General features: G+C 44.7%; 1 protein-coding gene across 1 annotated transcript in view; it reads right to left on the reverse strand.

The window, feature by feature from the left end:
• Positions 1-23482, reverse strand: part of ELP3 (elongator acetyltransferase complex subunit 3) — a 159478-nt gene that overhangs the window by 75602 nt on the left and 60394 nt on the right. The window contains exon 8 of the mRNA XM_073624860.1: positions 20478-20639. Coding sequence (XP_073480961.1) covers positions 20478-20639 — 162 coding nt within the window. The remainder of the gene's footprint in view (positions 1-20477; positions 20640-23482) is intronic.

A 23482-nucleotide genomic window follows, 5' to 3' on the forward strand; every position in this document is an offset into this window, starting at 1 on the left:
TGCAATGCTGTCATACTAATCTTCTCCCCTCTCCAGCCCACTCTGTCATACTCTTTGCTCTCCTCCACTCTCCTCTCCTAACCATACGGATACGGTCATACCCTCTGTTCTCCTCTCCTGCACATCCTGTCATACTCTCTGCTTTACTCCACTCTCCTCTCTAGCAAATGCTGTCAAACTCTCTGCTCTCCGCTCTCCTGCACATGTCACACTCTTCTGCTGCTCATGCTGTCATATTTTCTGCACTCTTCTCATGCAAGTACTGTCATACTCTACTTTCTCCTCCACTGTCCTCTCCTACACATCCTGTCATGCTCTCCTCTCTTGCACATGCTGACATACGCTCTTCTCTCCTTCACAAATGTCATATTCGCTTCTCTCCTTCACACACCTCTTCTGCACATGCTGTCATACACTTTGTGTTCCTCCACTCTTCTCTCCTGCACACGCTCACATACTCTGTTTCTCCTCCACGCTCCAGAATATGCGGTCATACTATCAGTTCTCCTCTCCTGCACATCCGGTCATACTCTCTGCTCTCCTCTCCTGGACGTCCTGTCATACTCTGCTTTTCTCAACTCTCCTTTCCTGCATATCCTCTCATACCCTCTGCTCTTCACCACACTCTGTCATATCCGCTGTTCTCATCCACACTCCTCTCCTGTACATCCTGTCATACTCTCTGCTCTCCTGCACATCCTTGCTCTCTTCCTGCAAATGCGGTCATATTCTTTTCTCTCCTCCACTCTTCTATACTGCACACGCTGTTATACTCTCTGCTCTACTCTCCTGCACATCCTGTCATACTCTCTGCTCTCCTCTCCTGTAAATCCTGTCATACGCTCTGCTCTTTTTTACTCTCCCCTCCTGTGCATCCTCTCATACTGTCTGCTCTTCACCACACTCTGTCATATTCTCTGTTCCCATTCACACTTCTCTCCTGCACACACTGTCATATGCTCTGCTCTCCTCTACTTTCATCTCCTCTCCTCACCTGCAATTCTGTCATACTATCTGCTCTCCTCTCTTGCACATCCTCTCATACTCTGCTCACCTCTGCTGCACATTTGGACACATTCTTCCCACTGATCACCAACGTAAGGAACATTCTTCCCACTGATCACCAACGTAAGGAACATTCTTCCCACTGATCACCAATATAAGGAACATTCTTCCCACTGATCACCAATATAAGGAACATTCTTCCCACTGATCACCAATGTAAGGAACATTCTTCCCACTGATCACCAATGTAAGGAACATTCTTCCCACTGATCTCCAATGTAAGGAGCATTCTTCCCACTGATCACCAATGTAAGGAGCATTCTTCCCACTGATCACCAATGTAAGGAACATTCTTCCCACTGATCACCAATGTAAGGAACATTCTTCCCACTGATCACCAATATAAAGGAACATTCTTCCCGCTGATCACCAATGTAAGGGGCATTCTTCTCACTGATCACCAATGTAAGGGACATTCTTCTCACTGATCACCAATGTAAGGAACATTCTTCCCACTGATCACCAATGTAAGCAGCATTCTTCCCACTGATCACCAATGTAAGGAACATTCTTCGCAATGGTCACCAATATAAGGAGCATTTTCCCACTGATCACCAATGAGTTAATTTTTAGAAGGGGTTCCTGAGACTTTTCAAGGGTTCCTCCTGGGTAAAAAGGTTGAATAAGGCTGGGGTACTAGAAAAAGGTGTACCTAATAAAACAAGGCCATGATTATTCCCAAGGGTTTTGTCAAGGTTAACCTTTCATGTTATGTTGCAGACAATGAAAAGCCCATTAATATATATGCTCACTGTCTATACACTCTCTTTCTCAATCAATATCTACAATCACTCTTCACCAACAGTCATTATGTGATTTAAACAAGCTTTCTATCAGACTAAGCATGGAAACGTTAATGATGCAGGGCTCTATATGCGATGATGCATTTACAGTAACCTCCATCTCTCTAGACATCTACTGCAGCTGGTTGCAATATTAGTTTGTGCGGAAGCTTTAGAGGAGTCCTAAAAGCAGCAAGACTCGTGCATGTACAAGGGGTCAAAACCAAAAATATATTGCCAATCTTATGGTTTTTAATCCGCATGTTTCAAATATTTTTGGTTAAACTGCAGACATGATACAGGAGACAGAGACTGCAGACATGGTCAGAGACTGCAGACATGATACAGGAGATGGTCAGAGACTGCAGACATGATACAGGACATGATCAGAGACTGCAGGCATGATACAGGAGATGGTCAGAGACTGCAGTGATGATAAAGGAGATGGTCAGAGACTGCAGTGATGATAAAGGAGATGGTCAGAGACTGCAGACATGATACAGGAGATGGTCAGAGACTGCAGACATGATACAGGAGATGGTCAGAGACTGCAGGCATGATACAGGAGATGGTCAGAGACTGCAGGCATGATACAGGACACGGTCAGAGACTGCAGGCATGATACAGGACACGGTCAGAGACTGCAGACATGATACAGGACACGGTCAGAGACTGCAGAAATGATACAGGAGTTAGAGACTGCAGACATGATACAGGACATGGTCAGAGACTGCAGACATGATACAGGACACAGAGACTGCAGAAATGATACAGGAGTTAGTCAGAGACTGCAGACATGATACAGGACATGGTCAGAGACTGCAGACATGATACAGGACATGGTCAGAGACTGCAGATATGATACAGGACATGGTCAGAGACTGCAGACATGATACGGGACATGGTCAGAGACTGCAGGCATGATACAGGAGATGGTCAGAGACTGCAGACATGATACAGGAGATGGTCAGAGACTGCAGACATGGTAAAGGAGATGGTCAGAGACTACAGACATGATACAGGAGATGGTCAGAGAGTGTGAACATGATATAAAAGTTGTTGGAGAATGGAGACATGCTTCAGGAGACAGTTATAGGCTTGAGACAGCTTACAGGAGACTGCTAGGAATCATTGCTATAACGACCCCAAATTGATGCTTCCACACAGCTCCTTTAAAATTACATTGTGTCACATCTGATATTTCTCTCAGCAAGATCTATTAGAAAAAAAGAATCAGAGAGGAGAAAAAAAAACATAAAAAAAAGGAAAAAAAAGATAACACCGAAAGTAAAAAGACAGAGCCATTTAACGGTTATTATAAAAGTTTTCCTTCACCGTCTTGAGGAAGCACCTAAGGAGAACTCAGACTGCTGTCTTCAGAGGCCCAGAGGGTCCCACAATGTGTGCCGAAGGGCTTCATAAAGGTCCCCCAGGATGCAGGTAGGCCAACAGGGCACAAAGCCATTGTGCTTTTTTGGAAAGTCAGCTAATCTACCCCCATTACAAATACAGCATTTGGCAGCCCTTTGTTCTGGGGAGACCAATGTAGATGTCCTATTATTTTTATGAGAACAGCCCTACCGCGAACAGAACTTATCCCATACGCATAGTACTTTCCTCATGTCTACAGAGTCCCATTTTCTATAGAAAAGCCATTCTCCTAACTATCACTGTAATATTAATAAAACAATTTTTTCGCTTTTTAAAAAGACCAGAAATTGTGCCGTGAAGCCAAATTGCCTCTCTTTTAATTAAGCCAATTACCCTGAAAATGCAGAAAGAGAGATGGAATGCATCACTGGAAGAGGCACAAAACGATGGGATACGAATTGCTTTAACCGATGGACATCGCCGCCCCGTACTGTTTGGCTTTTACCCAGACAAAGACACTCAACAATAATGACCGCCGCCACCCACAACGCTTCCAACACATATTCCTGATTGGTAATTGAGAAGTAGAACTTTCCTACCAACTGATTATCGTCAAAACAAATGCTTTAGGAGGTAAGCATTAGGGCTGAACTCCGCGATAGGCAAATGTTGTCTAAATACAAAAATAGTCGTGTATTCTTCCTAAAATCTTGATGAACTTTGCGCATTTATTCCAGATCTGAACAGTAATCTAGCAGAGAAACTTCCTGTAATAAGGACCGCTCACTGTTGTTATGATGGACATGTCCCTAGTTTCATGGAATGTGAGGGGGTTGCAGAGCCCTCTTAGGAAGACTATGGTTTTCTCCACGTTGCGAAAATATTGTCCTGCAATTATCGGCCTCCAAGAGATACATCTTTACGAAGGAGACTTGTTGCCGTTTAAAGGCATACCTAGATAAGGCAGACGTATCACTCCACTTACACGCCCTACACAATGGGTGTGAGTGTTTTGATACACAACTAACTCATGTTATAGACACTGAAGACAGACATACACTCACCGGCCACTTTATTAGGTACACCTGTTCAATTGCTTGGTAACACAAATTGCTAATCAGTCAATCGCACGGCAGCAAATCAATGCATTTTGGCATCTAGACATGGTGAAGACGACTTGCTGAAGTTCAAACCGAGCATCAGAATGGGGAATAAAGGGGATTTAAGTGACTTTGCAACATGGTATGGTCGTTGGAGCCAGACGGCTGATCTGAGAATTTCAAAAACTGCTGATCTACTGGGATTTTCATTCACAACCATCTCTAGGGTTTACAGAGAATGGTCCGAAAAAGGGAAAATATCCAGTGAGCGGCAGATGTATGGAGGAAAATGCCTTGTTGATGTCAGAAGAGAATAGGTTTGAGATGATAGAAAGGCAACAGTAACACAAATAACCACTCATTACAACCAAGGTATGCAGAATACCATCTCTGAACGCACAACACATTGAACCTTGAAGCAGATGGTCAATGGCAGCAGAAGACCACACCGGATTCCACTCCTGCCAGCTAAGAACAGGAAACTGAGGCTACAATTCGCACAGGCTCACCAAAATTGGATCAACGGTTTAGGCTGCTTGTGGTGGTGTGATGGTGTGGTGGATATTTTCTTGGCACACTTTGGGCCCCTTAGTACCAACTGAGCATTGTTTAAGAACCACGGCCTACCTGAGTATTGTTGCTGACCATGTCCATCCCTTTATGACTACAGTGTACCCATCTTCTGATGGCTCCTTCCAGCAGGATAATCACCATGTCACAAAGCTCCAATCATTGTAAACTGGTTTCCTGAACTTGACAATGAGGTCACTGTACTCTAATGGCCTCCTCAGTCACCAGATCTCAATCCAATAGAGCACCTTTGAGATGTGGTGGAACTATACATATGGGCAAAATACTGTACCTTGAACGACCCATACACTATATTACCAAAAGCATTGGGTTGCCTGCCTTTACACACACATGAACTTTAATGGCATCCCAGTCTTAGTCCATAGGGTCAATATTGAGTCGGCCCACCCTTTCCAGCTATAACAGCTTCAACTCTTCTGGGAAGGCTGTCCACAAGGTTTAGGAGTGTGTCTATGGGAATGTTTGACCATTCCTCCAGAAGCGCATTTGTGAGGTCAGGCACCAATGTTTGACGAGAAGGCCTGGCTCGCAGTCTCTGCTCTCATTCATCCAAATGCCCTGGTCAGAACTCAATAGAACAGCAGAGTAGATCTCTGGACTACCATTGGATTGTTAGTATAACGGCTCCGCCCTAAGCTGTGAGTTCACAGAGTGTGTAGGAGGCTTTACTTTTACAAATAGTACAAACTAGACAACGCAGTTGCAAAGAGCATCCAGCGTTTTTGCATCAATTCCGGTTTTGAGCCGTGGAATGCGACTCATCCTGACTTCCTTATTATTTTTCAAGGCTTATATATACTTGAACTACATGTGAGTATGTTTCCACTTTTATGCAACAATAAATGTCATTTTTAAATGGTATCACACAGTGGAGATGTCTCTTTTCTATATGTGGGAGATGCGAAGGCAGATCTAAAAGGAGAAATATACACCTTATACCGCAAGCACGGAAACATACAGCTGACACAGTGGAAAAAGATCTCATCAGTGGCGGAATTACCAGGGTTGCAACAGTAGCAGTTGCGGCGGGGCCCTGGCATTCCGTCACTGTGGGGGGGGGGGGGGGGGGCAGCGGGGTTGCTATTCACAGGGCTCTGAGTGGAGAGCTTGTCTCTCATGTAACAGCAGCACAGGGACACCGACATTGACGTTTTATTTCCCCCTTGTCCGTCCTCTCTCGCATGGGATGACACAGGACACACAGCTGATCTGCTCCCCCTTTCCCTCTCCTGTGTGCTCCGTGGGAAATGTGAGCTCGTTAACTTCACACTTGACTGCCCGCGGAGCACACAGGAGAGGGGAGGGGGGAGAAGGGGGAGCAGATCAGCTGTGTGTCCTGTGTCATCCCGTGCGAGAGAGGACGGACAAGGGGGAAATAAAACGTGAATGCCGGTGTCTCTGTGCTGCTGTTACATGAGAGACAAGCTCTCCACTCAGAGCCGTTGCTGTCCTGAGAAGACAGAGGACCCTGATGGGCACTGATAGGAGGCACCAATAGGGGACACTGATAGAAGAGGGGACACTGATAGAAGGCGCCGATAGGGGACACTGATAGAAGGCGCCGATAGGGGACACTGATAGAAGGCGCCGATAGGGGACACTGATAGAAGGCGCCGATAGGGGACACTGATAGAAGGCGCCGATAGGGGACACTGATAGAAGGCGCCGATAGGGGACACTGATAGAAGGCGCCGATAGGGGACACTGATAGAAGGCACTGATAGGGGACACCAATGGGAGGCACCGATAGGATTTACTGATGAGCACTGAAGGGAGGCACTGATAGGGGGCACTGAGAAGGCAATAGGGGGCACTGATAAGGCACTAGGGGGCACTGAGAAGGCACTAAGGGGCACTGATTGGAGGCACCGATCGGAGACACTGATAGGATTTACTGATGAGCACCGAAGGGAGGCACTGAGAAGGCACTAGGGTGCACTGATGGGAGGCACTGGTGGGTACTGATAGGAGGCACGGATGAGCACTGAAGGGAGGCACTGATGGGAGGTACTGATAGGAGGCACCAATCGGAGGCACTGATAGGATTTACTGATGAGCACTGAGAAGGCACTGGTGGGCACTGATAGGAGGCACTAATAGGGGGCACCGATGGGAGGCACCGATTGGAGGCACTGATAGGATTTACTGATGAACACTGAATGGAGGCACTGATAGGGGGCACTGAGAAGGCACTAGGGGGCACTGATAGGAGGCAATGGTGAGCACTGATAGGGGACACTAATAAGGGGCACTGATAGGATTTACTGACGAGCACTGATAGGGGGCACTGATAGGAGGCACTGATAGGAGGCATTGATGGGCACTTATAGGTGGCACTGATGAGCACTGATAGGCAGAATTCATAGGCTGCACTGATGGGTACTGAGGAACACTGATAGCACGCTGGTACCGGCGCTTACATTATAATTATCTCCGCTCTGCTCGACACAGCCCCGCCTCCTCCTGACCTGCGCCTGTGTTAGACAGAACGCATCCCAGCATTGGACCGGCGTTCTATCAAAGGTCAGGAGGCTGGGCTGTGTCGTGCAGAGCGGAGACAATTATAATGTAAGCGCTGGTGTTCTGACGAGAAGTGTCCTCCTATCAGATAGTGTCCGCCCCGTACTGCGCAGGCGCAGCGCTTGCGCAGTACGGAGGACAAGGAGACGCCAAAAGTGTCCCAAGTTGAGCAGCTGACCATCAGCTGTACAAGGCGCTTGGGCACTTAATAGTGAACGCTTTGTAACAGGGCCCCTCGCGGGCTCGCTGCGCTCGCCACGCTTCGGGCACGGCCTCGCTGCGCTCGCCACGCTTCGGGCACGGCCTCGCTGCGCTCGGCATCTTTTTATTCTAACTCTATGTCCACTTGGATAGTGGGGCATGAACCTGGACACAGGGCACAAAAACTTCGGAGACTTTCGGCGTCTCGTTTGTCCTTCGTACTGCGCCTGCGCAGTACAGGGGGGACAGTATTCGACAAGACACCGGTAACAGCGCGCCATCCCGCGGCTCTCCTCTTCCTCCCTGGGGCGATCGCTGGGAGAAGGGCTCCCGATCAACCCCGCGGGCGGTGCTCTCCCCCCCCTCCCAGGCAGGTAGCCCAGCTCGCAAGCCTGTGTGTGTGTGTGTGTGTGTGTGTGTGTGTGTGTGTGTGTGTGTGTGTGTGTGTGTGTGTGTATATATATATATATATATATATATATATATATATATATATATAAATTTCTTTTTGTATAAAATTGATGTATATGAGCAGCACTGAGGTACAATTTTAAAGTGCACTTGTCAATTTAAAGTGGTTATAAACCCTCCCTAGTGACTTAACTATATATAAGCCTAGAATAAGACTTACCTATAGGTAGTGGAAATATCTCCTAAACGTGCGCCGTTTAGGAGATATTTCAGTTGTATTGCACTGATGATGTAATTGGCACATGCGCTGTGAAGAAACGGACCTCTGTGCTGTTTCTTTCCTCAGCGTGTGCCGTTACTCACAGAGCCAGAGTCCGCAGCCCCCGGAAAGGAAGAGGGGCAAAGATGGACGCAGCTTGCACAGGGGACAGCGATGGATTCGTTTGCAGGCAAGTGTCATCAGGGTTTACTTCCTTTTTAAAACGGTGTTCCAGCCGCAATTTTTTTTTTTTAAAGTCAGCAGTTACAAACACTGTAGCTGCTGACTTTTAATAAGCACACTTACCTGTCCAGGGAGCCCGCGATGTCGCCCCACCCCCCCCCCCCCCCCCGAGGCCGATTCGTCCATCGGATCAGGTGCCGGCGCCGCCATCTTAACAAAGGGAAACAGGCAGTGGAGCCTTGCGACTTCACTGCTAGTTTCCTACTGCGCATGCGCAAGTCGCACGGCGCTTTGTAAATGGCCCGGTTGTTTTCTGGGACACACACATCTCCCAGAATACAACAGGGCAGCTCATCGAAGAGGAGGAAGCGCCGCAGAATAGGAAGAGGCAGATTCTTAAGACTGCCTAGCAACAGGGGTTTCTGGTAAGTAAAAAAAAATTTTTTTTTTTTTCAAATTTTTTTATATATCTTTTTGAGAAAGTTAATGCAATTTTTTATTTTAGGGTGGACCTCCGCTTTAAGTAGGGGTTCATTATATTATATTTATTCTTGTATATGTGCATTGACAGTACTTGCACACACTAGAATTTGCACTAAGCACATGACACTTTAAAATTTTGTTCTTGTTTTTGATTTATTATAACATTAGGATATATAGCGTCACACAGGGACATGTAACATTGCACCCCAGAACAGCGCCACATCTACCTCCACTCATTTCAACATTTGTATTTACATTCCACTTAGGTGGTTGTAACGGTAGGGGCAGCAGTTCTTCCCCCCCCCCCCCCATTTTACTTCCATAAGCGCAGGGCCACCAACACATTTTATAGACAACGCGACTGACAGTCATTGTCGGTGATATCAACTTATCAAACTATTGTACCACTGTGAAACTTGTCATTGCAATTTGTAAAGCTGGGTACACATAGGCTTAGGCTTTCGGCCCGCGTGCGCAGCTGCTTGTCCTTGTAAAAAAGTTTGTTTTAAAGGGCATGTTCGCCACATACTGTAGTCTGTAGGTTAATGGCAGTTGGCCATTTTAAGCCCTTTTACAGAATCTTACAGCTTGCCCGTCGTTCTCCAGCGAATTCTTCAACTTCTGCTAATTAAAAAGGTACAATTTGCAACAATAGCCCAGGTGCTCCGACAATTTATGTCAGATTATTAATTAAACTGGGCAGCCTCCGTCCTCTGCTCCTTGGTTCTTCAGTATAGTTGAGGGGCGCTTGACATTTTTCAGGAAAACGTAACAGATCAGACAAATGTCCCCCCTTCCAAATTACAGAGACGGAGAAAGGTTATCGCTGAGCTGAAGGTATAATCAAGGTATAATGATTCTCTTCTGAGAAGGGTCAGTAATGCTCATTTACTCATAAGGACTTTCCATGCATTCTCTCATGACTCGTGACACTCGAGCTGAACTTTGATTAAAGTAAAGAAGAGCTGAAAGAGAGACGTCTGAAATAATTCTTGAGTATCAGACTTCTTAACCACTTGAGCCCCCGGGCTTTTTTTTTCCTACCAATCCCATTAAGTCCCAGAGCTTTTTTTTTTTTTGCCGATTTCCTGGTTCTGTACATATGTAGACTACCCCAATGTAATTAATTCAGGGCAAAATAGACTTTACATTTTGTAACAGGTATTTAATACAAAATATTTACATTTTTTAGTCTTTATTGAGAACAAAAAATAAATAAATCAAACAAATTAATTTCCGTGAAGTTTTTCCTAAGGCAACAGTTGTGATAAATATATGGGGGGGTGCATAAATTACACAAAATCAAATCTGCTGGTTAAAATATCACATTAGTGTGATTTTAATGCAATATTTTAATGCTACAAAGCATGCAGAGGAAAAGAAAAATAGTTTGTATAAATTGTTAGTGTAATATTAAACCCAAAACCAATATTCACACAGCAACTTCCGGCTGTCATTTTGACAGCTGGGAATTGCCAACAATTGCAATGTGGAGGGGCAGAAGGGTAGGATATACTACAAATGCCCTGTTTGCTTTAAAGTGGTAATAAATCCCAAACCAGTATTCACACAGCAACTCCTGGTTGTCATTTTGACAGTCCGGAATTGCCAAAAAGTACAAAGGGGAGTAGCAGCAGATGGGTAGGAAATACTACAAATGCCCTGTCTACTTTAAAGCAGTAATAAATCCAAAGTCAGTATTTACCAAGCAACTGCTGGCAGTCATTTTGACAGCTGGGAATTTAGAATGCTTTATTAATCCCACAGGGAAATTATTGAGCCCAAAGGGAGATTTTTGCAAAAAACTGCCAACAAGTACAATGGGGAGGGGCAGAAGGGTAGGATATACTACAAATGGTCCAGTCTATTTTAAGGCAGTAATAAATCCAAAACCAGTATTCACCCAGCAAATGCCGGCTGTCATTTTGACAGTTGGAAATTCAGAAACAGCATACTTTATTAATTCCAAAGGGAAATTATTGAACCCACAGGGAAATTATTGAGTTGCAAAAAATTGCAAACATGCACAGTGCAGATGGGCAGCAGAGGGGCAGAAGGACAGGATATACTACAAATGGCCCTGTCTACTTTAAAGCAGTAATAAGCCCAAAACCAGTAGCAACTCCCAGCTGTCATTTTGACAGCTGGGAATTGCCAGCAAGTGCAATGGGGGTGGGGGGGGGGGGTTGGCAGCAAAAGGGTAGGGTAAACTACAAATACCCAGTCTACTTCAAAGCAGTAATAAACCCAAACTAAAAATTTAATATTTTGCAGCTTACCAATCATTAGATGTGGTGGCTGAAATAGTTAACTTTTTTAGGCTTCCTCCCCCCTTTCCCCTCTGTTTTCACCTGGTGATCTGGTCAGTAACACACCTCCTGTATTAGTGTGCCCCTACTTTGGATGAAGAAGGTGAAGGCAAATCTCTCCATAGGACACAGATGCCAAAAACTGACAGGGTTTATAACTAGGGATGGGCTAAAATCCCGTGGTTTGGTTTGCACAACACCTCTAACAGGCAAAAAGTTCTAGTGAACATGCGAACCCTATTAAAGGCTTATGCCGCGTACACGCGATCGGAAATTCCGCCATCAAAACTCCGATGAGAGCTTTTTGTCGGAAAATGTGACCGTGTGTATGCTCCATCGGTCTTTTGCTGGCGGAATTCCAGCCAGCAAAAGATTGACAGCATGTTCTCTATTTTTCGGTCGGGAAAAGTTCCTATCCGAAAATGCGATCGTCTGTACAAGTTCCGACGCGCAAAATTCCTACACATGCTCGGAAACAATTCGACGCATGCTCGGAAGCATTGAACTTCATTTTCTCGGCTTGCCGTAGTGTTGTACGTCACTGCGTTCTTGCCGGTCGAAAGTTCAGAGAACTTTTGTGTGCCCGTGTGTATGCAAGGCAAGCTTGAGCGGAATTCCGTCAGAAAAACCATCCAAGTTTCGCTCATGTGTACGGGGCATAAGGAACACAAACATGAAAAAGTCCTAATTTTAAAGGCTTATATGCAAGCTATCGCCATGAAAAGTGTATAGGGACACAGGTACTGCCCTAGGGGACATGTATCAATGCAAAAAAAAGTTTTTAAAACGATTGTTTTTTTCAGGAGAGGTGATTTTAATAATGCTAAAAGTGAAATGATAAAAATGAAATATTCCTTTAAATATCGTGCCTGGGGGGTCCCCTTAGTCTGCCTGTAAAGTGGCGCATCTGTGCAATGTACAGAACATGCCGCAGCAATGACGACATTTCTAAAAAGGAAAAAAATGGCATTTAAACTTGCTTGTGGCTGTAATATATTGCCGACTCCCGGCAATATAGAGGAAAAATCAATCAATGAAAAAAACCGGCGTGGGGTCCCCCCCAGTCCATCCCAGGCCCTTTGGGTCTGGTATGGATTTTAAGGGGAACAACACGCTAAAAAGTAAAACAATAATTGGCGTGGGGTCCCCCCCTATATCCATGCCAGACCCTTATCCGAGCATGCAGCCTGGAGGTAAGGATCGGGGGGTTGGGATGAGCCATACCAGGCCACATGCCCTCAACTTGGGGTGCGGGTGCTTTGGGGCGGCGGGGGCTCTGCACCCCCCCATTCCAAAGAAGCCTTGTCCCCATGTTGATGGGGATGAGGTCCTCTTCTCGACAACCCTGGCCGGTGGTTGTCGGGTTCTGCGGGGGGCTTATCAGAATCTGGAAGCACCCTTTAACTAGGGGTCCCCCAAATCCCGCCCCCCCCCCCCCCATGTGAATGGATATCGGGTGCATTGTACCCCTACTCATTCACCTATGAAAAGTGCCAAAAAAAAAAAAAAAAACCACAAGAGACAGTTTTTGACAATTCCTTTATTAAAAAAAGAATAAAAAAATAAAAATAAAAAAATAGTCTGTCAGTCTGCCTGACTGACCCGAAAAATAGAAAGAAAAAAAAAAAAACTCTGCCTTGATGGGAGGCCTCCCGGCGACTGCTGTCAGCTGTTATAAAGGCAAGGACGGGGCCCCCCGCTGATGTAGCTGGATGACCACGCCCCCTCTGACTTCACATGATGTCAGAAGGGGGAGGGGTCACTCGGTTGCATCATCCGGGATTGAATGGAAGTCCTTCTCCCAGCGATCGTGGAGGAGAAGAGAGAGGCGGCCGGATGATCAGAGCGCGGGGAACATCGCTGTAACAGCTTTCATTTCAATTGCGGTCACATACAGCCTCGCCTCCTGGTCCCGGGACTGATAGACAGATCACCCATCCAAACGTGTGTCGTGTATCAAAGTTCCCCGGCCAGGAGGCAGAGCTGTATGTGACGGCGAGTGGCGGGAACACACAGCAATTGAAATGAAAGCTGTTACAGTGATGTTCCTCGGCGCCCTAATTATCCGGCCGGCAATCATCTTCCTCTCCTCTCTTCCCCTGCACGGGTAGGCTGCATTGGTGGGCACGGATAAAGTTGTTGTTAATATTTTTTTTAGAACTTAATCCTGCAAAAAACATTTAAGTGTGACTTCACAAGATAATTTACGAGGGCGTGTTTAGGGGCGGGGCATGGTAGGGGTTGGGTGGGGCAACTGGCGAGTAACCCACTGACTACACGCTCTATCCTAACTACCCTGCCTAATATAAGTCAGATGAAGCCAAAATTGAGCTCTTTGGCATGAACTGGACTTGACGTGTACAGCAGAAGAAAAATGCTGACTATGACCCTAAGAACACCATCCCTACAGTCAAGCACGGAGGTGGAAACATTATGCTTTGAGGCCATTTCTCTGCTAACAGTACAGGCCGAATTTGCCGCATTGTAAATGGCCACGTATTGTAAAATCTTGGATGGGAACCTTCTTCCCTCAGCCAGAACACTGAAGATGGGTCATGGATGGGTCTTCCAGCATGACAATGACCCAAAACACACCACCAAGGCAACAAAAGAGTGGCTCAAGACGATGTACGTCAGCAGAATGGCACGGGCAGGCAGAATCCAGTACCTGTACGTGATCTCCCTCCCGCGGGCGCGGTGCCCGAGGCGGTCGGCGTTTGTCCCCCGGCGATCGGAGGTGAGGGGGAGGCCATCCATTCGTGCCCCCCCCCTCGCGATCACACCCAGCCAATGGAATCATTCCCCTGCCTTTGTATAGTACTGCATAGTACTGCATTGCATTACTGCATGGTGTCAGTTTGTGACACTTAGTGTGGTAGGGCAGTTAGTGTTAGCCCCCTTTAGGTCTAGGGTACCCCCCTAACCAAGTTTTAACCCCTTGATCACCCCCGTCGCCAGTGTCGCTAAGCGATCATTTTTCTGATCGCTGTATTAGTGTCACTGGTGACGCTAGTTAGGGAGGTAAATATTTAGGTTCGCCGTCAGCGTTTTATAGTGTCAGGGACCCCCATATACTACCTAATAAAGGTTTTAACCCCTCGATTGCCCCCTAGTTAACCCTTTCACCACTGATCACCGTATAACCGTTACGGGTGACGCTGGTGAGTTTGTTTATTTTTTACAGTGTCAGGGCACCCGCCGTTTATTACCGAATAAAGGTTTAGCCCCCTGATTGCTCGGCGGTGATATGCGTTGCCCCAGGCTGTGTCAGGTTAGCGCCAGTACCGCTAACACCCACGCACGCAGCATATGCCTCCCTTAGTGGTATAGTATCTGAACTGATCAATATCTGATCCGATCAGATCCATACTAGCGTCCCCAGCAGTTTAGGGTTCCCAAAAACGCAGTGTTAGCGGGATCAGCCCAGATACCTGCTAGCACCTGCGTTTTGCCCCCTCCGCCCGGCCCAGCCCAGCCCACCCAAGTGCAGTATCGATCGATCACTGTCACTTATAAAACACTAAACACATAACTGCAGCGTTTGCAGAGTCAGGCCTGATCCCTGCGATCGCTAACAGTTTTTTTGGTAGCGTTTTGGTGAACTGGCAAGCACCAGCGCCCTAGTACACCCCGGTCGTAGTCAAACCAGCACTGCAGTCTCATGTGGTGACGTGGCGAGTCCCATAAGTGCAGTTCAAGCTGGTGAGGTGGCAAGCACAAGTAGTGTCCCGCTACCAAGAAGACAAACACAGGCCTGTCGTGCCCATAGTGCCCTTCCTGCTGCATTCGCCAATCCTAATTGGGAACCCACCACTTCTGCAGCGCCCGTACTTCCCCCATTCACATCCCCAACCAAATGCAGTCGGCTGCATGAGAGGCATTTTCTTTATGTCCTCCCGAGTACCCCTACCCAACGAACCCCCCAAAAAAGATGTCGTGTCTGCAGCAAGCACGGATATAGGCGTGACACCCGCTATTATTGTCCCTCCTGTCCTGACAATCCTGGTCTTTGCATTGGTGAATGTTTTGAACGCTACCATTCACTAGTTGAGTATTAGCGTAGGGTACAGCATTGCACAGACTAGGCACACTTTCACAGGGTCTCCCAAGATGCCATCGCATTTTGAGAGACCCGAACCTGGAACCGGTTACAGTTATAAAAGTTAGTTACAAAAAAAAGTGTAAAAAAAAAATATATATATATATAAAATAAAAAAAATAAAAAAAGAATAGTCGTTTTATTGTTCTCTCTCTCTCTATTGTTCTGCTCTTTTTTACTGTATTCTATTCTGCAATGTTTTATTGTTATTATGTTTTATCATGTTTGTTTTTCAGGTATGCAATTTTTTATACTTTACCGTTTACTGTGTTTTATTGTTAACCATTTTTTTGTCTTCAGGTTCACCATTCACGACTTTGAGTGGTTATACCAGAATCATGCCTGCAGGTTTAGGTATCGTCTTGGTATCATTCTTTTCAGCCAGCGGTCAGCTTTCATGTAAAAGCAATCCTAGCAGCTAATTAGCCTCTAGACTGCTTTTACAAGCCGTGGGAGGGAATGCCCCCCCCCCCCCACCCCACCGTCTTCCGTGTTTTTCTCTGGCTCTCCTGTCTCAACAGGGAACTTGAGAATGCAGCCGGTGATTCAGCCAGCTGACCATAGAGCTGATCAGAGACCAGAGTGGCTCCAAACATCTCTATGGCCTAAGAAACCGGAAGCTACGAGCATTTTATGACTTCGATTTCGCCGAATGTAAACAGCGCCATTGGGAAATTGGGAAAGTATTTATCACACCGATCTTGGTGTCGTCAGATGCTTTGAGGGCAGAGGAGAGATCTAGGGTCTAATAGACCCCAATTTTTTAAAAAAAAAAAAGTACCTGTCACTACCTATTGCTATCATAGGGGATATTTACATTCCCTGAGATAACAATAAAAATGATTTTAAAAAATGAAAGGAACAGTTTAAAAATAAGATAAAAAAGAAAAAAAAAAAAAAAAAAAAAAAAAAAAAGCACCCCTGTCCCCCCCCTGCTCTTGCACTAAGGCAATCGCAAGCGTCGGTCTGGCGTCAAATGTAAACAGCAATTGCACCATGCATGTGAGGTATCACCGCGAAGGTCAGATCGAGGGCAGTAATTTTAGCAGTAGACCTCCTCTGCAAATCTAAAGTGGTAACCTGTAAAGGCTTTTAAAGGCTTTTAAAAATGTATTTATTTTGTTGCCATTGCACGTTTGTGCGCAATTTTAAAGCATGTCATGTTTGGTATCCATGTACTCGGCCTAAGATCATCTTTTTTATTTCATCAAAAATTTGGGCAATATAGTGTGTTTTAGTACATTAAAATTTAAAAAAGTGTGTTTTTTCCCAAAAAAATGCATTTGAAAAATCGCTGCGCAAATACTGTGTAAAAAAAAAATGAAACACCCACCATTTTAATCTGTAGGGCATTTGCTTTAAAAAAAATATATAATGTTTGGGGGTTCAAAGTAATTTTCTTGCAAAAGAAATAATTATTTCATGTAAACAAAAAGTGTCAGAAAGGGCTTTGTATTCAAGTGGTTAGAAGAGGGTGTGATGTGTGACATAAGATTCTAAATGCTGTGCATAAAATGCCAGGACAGTTCAAAACCCCCCCAAATGACCCCGTTTTTGGAAAGTAGACACCCCAAGCTATTTGCTGAGAGGCGTGTTGAGTCCATGGAATATTTATTATGCGACACAAGTTGCGGGAAAAAGACAAATTTTTTTTTTTTTTTTTTTTGCACAAAGTTGTCACTAAATGATATATTGCTCAAACATGCCATGGGAATATGTGAAATTACACCCCAAAATACATTCTGCTGCTTCTCCTGAGTATGGGGATACCACATGTGTGAGACTTTTTGGGAGCCTAGCTGCGTACGGGACCCCCCAATCACCGCCTTCAGGCTTTCTAAGGGCGTAAATTTTTGATTTCACTCTTCACTGCCTAGCACAGTTTCGGAGGCCATGGAATGCCCAGGTGGCACAAAACCCCCCCAAATGACCCCATTTTGGAAAGTAGACACCCCAAGCTATTTGCTGAGAGGTATGGTGAGTATTTTGCAGTGAAATCAAAAATTTACACCCTTAGAAATCCTGAAGGCGGTGATTGGTTTTCGGGGCCCCGTACGCGGCTAGGCTCCCAAAAAGTCTCACACATGTGGTATCCCCGTACTCAGGAGAAGCAGCTAAATGTATTTTGGGGTGCAATTCCACATATGCCCATGGCCTATGTGAGCAATATATCATTTAGTGACAACTTTGTGCAAAAAAAAAAAAAAAATTGTCACATTCCTGCAACTTGTGTCAAAATATAAAATATTCCATGGACTCAACATGCCTCTCAGCAAATAGCTTGGGGTGCCTACTTTCCAAAATGGGGTCATTTGGGGGGTTTTGTGCTATCTTGGCATTTTATGGCCTTCAAAACCGTGATAGGTAGTGAGGAGTGAAATCAAAAATGTACGCCCTTAGAAATCCTGAAGGCGGTGATTGGTTGTCGGGGCCCCGTACGCGGCTAGGCTCCCAAAAAGTCCCACACATGTGGTATCCCCGTACTCAGGAGAAGTATCTAAATGTATTTTGGGGTGCAATTCCACATATGCCCATGGCCTGTGTGAGCAATATATCATTTAGTGACAACTTTTTGTAATTTTGCTTTTTTTTTTTTGTCATTATTCAATCACTTGGGACAAAAAAAATTAAGATTCAATGGGCTCAACATGCCTCTCAGCAACTTCCTTGGGGTGCCTACTTTCCAAAATGGGGTCATTTGGGGGGGGGGGGGGGTGTGTACTGCCCTGCCATTTTAGCACCTCAAGAAATGAGATAGGCAGTCATAAACTAAAAGCTGTGTAAATTCCAGAAAATGTACCCTAGTTTGTAGACGCTATAACTTTTGCGCAAACCAATAAATATACGCTTATTGACTTTTTTTTTTACCAAAGACATGTGGCCGAATACATTTTGGCCTAAATGTATGACTAAAATTGAGTTTATTGGATTTTTTTTATAACAAAAAGTAGAAAATATCATTTTTTTTCAAAATTTTCGGTCTTTTTCCGTTTATAGCGCAAAAAATAAAAACCGCACAAATTGATCAAATACCATCAAAAGAAAGCTCTATTTGTGGGAAGAAAAGGACGCAAATTTCGTTTGGGTACAGCATTGCATGACCGCGCAATTAGCAGTTAAAGCGACGCAGTGCCAAATTGTAAAAAGTGCTCTGGTCAGGAAGGGGGTAAATCCTTCCGGGGCTGAAGTGGTTAAGGTCATGGAGTGGCCTAGCCAGTGTCCAGACCTTAATCCTATAGAAAATAGGGCTGAAAGGGGCTGAAACTTTGAGTTGCCAAGCGAAAGGAAAAAAAAAAAGTATTTAGAGAGGATCAGTAAGGAAGAGTGGACCAAAATCCCTTCCAAGATGTGTGCAAACCTACAGTAGTCACCAACTACAAGAAACGTCTTACCTCTGTGCTTGTCAACAAGGGTTTCTTCACCAAGTCATGTTTTGCTTGGGGATCAAATACTTATTTTACTCTGCAACTCAATTTATAACATTTGTATCATGTGTTTTTTTGGTTGATATTCTGTCTCTATTATTTATAATACACCTATGATAGAAAAATGATAGACCCTTCATTGCTTTGTAAATAGGCAAACTTACAAAATCTGCAGGGGATCAAATAATTATTTTCCCCACTGTAACACCCACATGTGATGCTAATTGAAAGGACTAAAATCCAAACGAATGAAAGGGGCAGGCCAAGGACAGGCGTGGAAAGGGTTAAATGATGCTGCAGCTTCTAATGCACATTGAGAGAAGCTCACAGTGTGCAGTGATATCAGAGTAAACCATTTCAGTCCTGGAAAGGAGCCAATACAACTGTGCAAGACTGAAGGGAAGGCCGGAGGTCAGATATAATGATAGCTGTTTATATTACTTCCAATATATATAGCTTCCTGCACCAAAGCTGGTTTTCCCACCGACAGCAGAGGAGAAGTGTCTGGAATTAGAAAACATTGCCGCCGGGGCTGTGTGCCGGTGACAAGGACAGGCAGTAATATAATAGAGGTCGTGAAAAGTCAGGATTACAAGTCTCACGCTTAAAAGATTTATTGATTAGGCCGATGCAGTGCCTTGGCAGGACGGTTATCTCCCATCTCCACCCGCCCCCTCTCTCGCCGCGTGGGCAGTTTTTTTTTTTTTTTCCCCCCATTATTTTTTTTTGTCCGGAACTCTTCAGCCAGCATCAGCAAAACAACTTTTCAGGCGGCGAGCTGAGCAAAACGCCAAAGATGAAGGTAAGGCACACGCAGGATGCAAAGAACGCTCTCGTGGCGTTCGAGTATGGATGAAACCAGAACAAAGCGTAATGGTTGGATGAAGCTTCAGTCTACCCAAGGAATCAGTGTTGCTTATATTTAGACTTTTACTGGCAATGCCTGATCTCCTAGGCACGCACAAGGAGATGGGGGGAAGCTTCTTGAAGAGTTTGTGGTTGCTCTTTTGGTGTATCTCATTTCATTGCTCTTTAGACGTTATATGATCACCCACCATTTAGAAAGAACAATCATTTGTCCATAGGGAACCCTCTAAAACTAGATTTTTTTTTTTTTTTTTTAAGGCTGGGGCTAGGGTAACAATCAAACCTGCCCTGCCATTGAGCAGATTTATAGTGGCTGTAGACCTCAGACATGAAATATGAACAAAGCATATCCCTCTATAGTGTTTACTTGACAATGAAGACCAATGTAGGCCAATGAAGAGCAATGCAGGCCAAAGTAAGCCAATGCCACAGCCTGCAGTTCACTCATTATCTTATCACTGGAGAATTCCTACAAAGTAATATTCTGCTGTTATCTTACTGCAGCTAGAATCTGTGGCTATGATCGCCCTGGCACTATGCTCCATACTTGGTGTACATGTACCCAAAAGGTGATAATGCGAGACAAAGTGCAGATTATACCCTAGTGGATATACTCTGGCTTCCCTTATCCAAAACTCATCATGTTGAGAGGTTCAAAGGTCATAGTGGACATTCCAAACACCACCATAATAACATACCATAATACCACCATAATAACATAGAATTAAACACGAATCAGGATATGATCATCATAAGCTTTGACTATACAGTCGTGGTGCCACCTTGCTGTATGAATGAAGACACTACATACCGGTTGGTATCTCTGGCTACATCTTCGTACACGCTCTGCACACCGATCTCCAGCCTGGTGCAGCCATATGACAACATGTCGCTCAGATGACGCTTCAGGCAATAGTCCGGCCGGGTCTCTATGGTGATCCCCACACACTTTGTATTGCTCCGCTCTGAGTACCTGCAATAGAGCGACACCATTTTATTCAGAGGTTTTTTTCCCCCATTTTAAAGTAGATAATTTCCCATTCATTCTTCTCCCTCTCTACAATATAATAATAATAATAATAATAATAATAATAATAATAATATTTAATTGCTTACAAGTACTTTTTTTTTTCTCTTACATTTGAACCATCCAGTCTTCAATTCCTGCCTAGATGAGGAGGATATATACAGCCTATTCCTGCAGCCTCCTGGGATACCCAGGTAATTTCCCAGGAGTCTGCCATACCTGCCTCCTCTATAACCCTATCCCACTCCAGGAGTCTTCAGTTTTGTAACAAGCAATGCAGACCAACCAAGGAACAGAAGGGAAGGTGACTTGGGTCCTGTATGGGGCTCCCAAAGCCAAAATTCCTCCTATCTTAGGCTCGGTCCACGCTAGTGCCACTGCAAAGTTGCGCAATTTGCAGCGCAATTTTATTACACTCTATGGCACTCAAGTCGCATCAAAGTAAAGTAGTGCAGGCACCTTTTTTTAAAAGACGTTGCGACTTTAGTTGCACAGATTGTAACGAGTGAAATACATGGGTTTGGACTTGTCATGCAACTTTATGGGTCGCAAGTCGCACTATTGTAAACAGAGCCTTAATTGTACAGTACAGGACACAGGTAGAGTATTCATACCCCATGAGATATCCCCAAGCAATAAATAGGAAGAGCGGTCAACAACAGGCCCAACTTATACAAAGGCCAACAGCCTAAACTCCAGAGTGCCACAACAAGAGCTTTGCATCCACAGAGGACTGGACATCAACCCGGTAGAACCTATAACCTTTCAATGGTGAATATGTATGCGGGAAGCCTCAAACGAGGTCCAGAGGGTAGAATGCGTAGGAAGTCATCTTTACCTACTAGAAGATGTGGTTTGGAGGTACTCTGATGGGAGGACTAGGTCTTCCTTGAGGTAGAAGACAAACTAACTGATGAAGGAGGATTTTCTATGGTTTGAAGAATACGAAGATAAAATAATAAAACTAGTTAAGCAAAGGGTGACTTCTTCGCAAAGGAGAAAAGGTCCATCACCTTGGGACACTAGCAACAAACAGAGGACTCATGAAGTAGGGCTGGGTTATAGGGGGAATGCTGTGGAGGGACGTGTCCTAAAAAGCTTTGCCAGTCAACGATTTTTAAAAATTTTTTTAATTCTATATTTTATTTTAAACAACTTTCCATACAAACAAACATGATACAATTGCGTGCGTACCACGAAATATAGCTTTAACACAGTTCAGTTTTGTTTTTTGGTAGGCACACAAAATCCAGAAAGTCATATTCCTTATATTATGGTTCTAGTAGTAGCAGACTCTTGGACCTCAACTGTCTTGACTGTGCAATCATCTTAAAAACAACACCACAACAACATTACACATACCTTTTTTTTTTTTTTTTTAAAGCGGGGGAAAAAAAAAAAAAAAAAAAAAAAGAAGGTTTAGAAAGCCTCTATTCCCCCTACACTAGCACAAGGCCATATTCCCTAAAACAGACAAAAAGGGACCACTGTGTCCATTTTTTGTTAAAATTCTCCTCTTTACCTTGCAAAGGTGCGATACCTTTCTCCGTGACATGTATGTCAGCTATTTTAGCGAAATCGAAGGAGGCGATTCCTGCCTCCATAAGGCCAGAAAGCATGCCTTAGCCGCATTCAGAAGATGGACGATCATTGAATTTTTATATTTACGCTTTGAAAAATCTGAAAGACGAAGATGATATCTGGCCGGGTCAGATCCCAGATCATGATTAGCGAGCTGCCTTATGATGTCTCGCACTTTAGACCAAAACTCAACCAATTGCGTGCAGAACCAAAAAATATGCAGCATGGTACCCTCTGCCTCTCCACAACGCCAACAGGTATTCATCATTTCAGGATAGATTTTCTGCAGCAGGGATGGAACTTTGTACCAATGTGTGAGGATCTTATAACTCAGCTCTTGATATTTACTAGCCACTGAGGAATAGTGGGCAAAGTATAGAATATGACCCCACTTCTCTACGGAGAATATGATGTCCAAATCTCTTTCCCATTTCTGAAGGAATCCCAGGACAAAACCCTCGGGAGGATGTGTTAGCACTTTATATGCCTCAGATACCCCATGGGCAGAGGGTGCCTCTACCAGGCATAAATTTTCCAATGGTGTATTAGAACGGTTTGACCACCGTAAGTTGCTGCATCCGCCACAGGTCCAATGGTGGATTAAACATCAACCGTATTTCAGCCCTAGTCTTCAACCTAGAGTCTTCAAGGTAATCAACTAAACAAAATTTACCTTGCCCGAAAACTTGTTTAAAATGGCTATGTGGCCTGGGGGAAATGCTGGGTTCCCTAAATACTGGGTAAAGCCGAGTAATCTCCCCTTCTGTCTTGGAAAAAAGAGGACTTTGTTGCACTATCTAATGCCCCGTACACACGGTCGGACTTTGTTCGGACATTCCGACAACAAAATCCTAGGATTTTTTCCCGACGGATGTTGGCTCAAACTTGTCTTGCATACACACAAAGTTGTCGGAAAATCCGATCGTTCTGAACACAGTGATGTAAAACACATACGTCGGGACTATAAACGGGGCAGTGGCCAATAGCTTTCATCTCTTTATTTATTCTGAGCATTCGTGGCACTTTGTCCGTCGGATTTGTGTACACACAATCAGAATTTCCGACAACGGATTTTGTTGTCGGAAAATTTTATATCCTGCTCTCAAACTTTGTGTGTCGTAAAATCCGATGGAAAATGTGTGATGGAGCCTACACACGGTCAGAATTTCCGACAACAAGGTCCTATCACACATTTTCCGCCGGAAAAT

This window comes from Aquarana catesbeiana, linkage group LG04 (assembly GCF_042186555.1).
Source record: "Aquarana catesbeiana isolate 2022-GZ linkage group LG04, ASM4218655v1, whole genome shotgun sequence".
Classification (NCBI taxonomy): domain Eukaryota; kingdom Metazoa; phylum Chordata; class Amphibia; order Anura; family Ranidae; genus Aquarana; species Aquarana catesbeiana.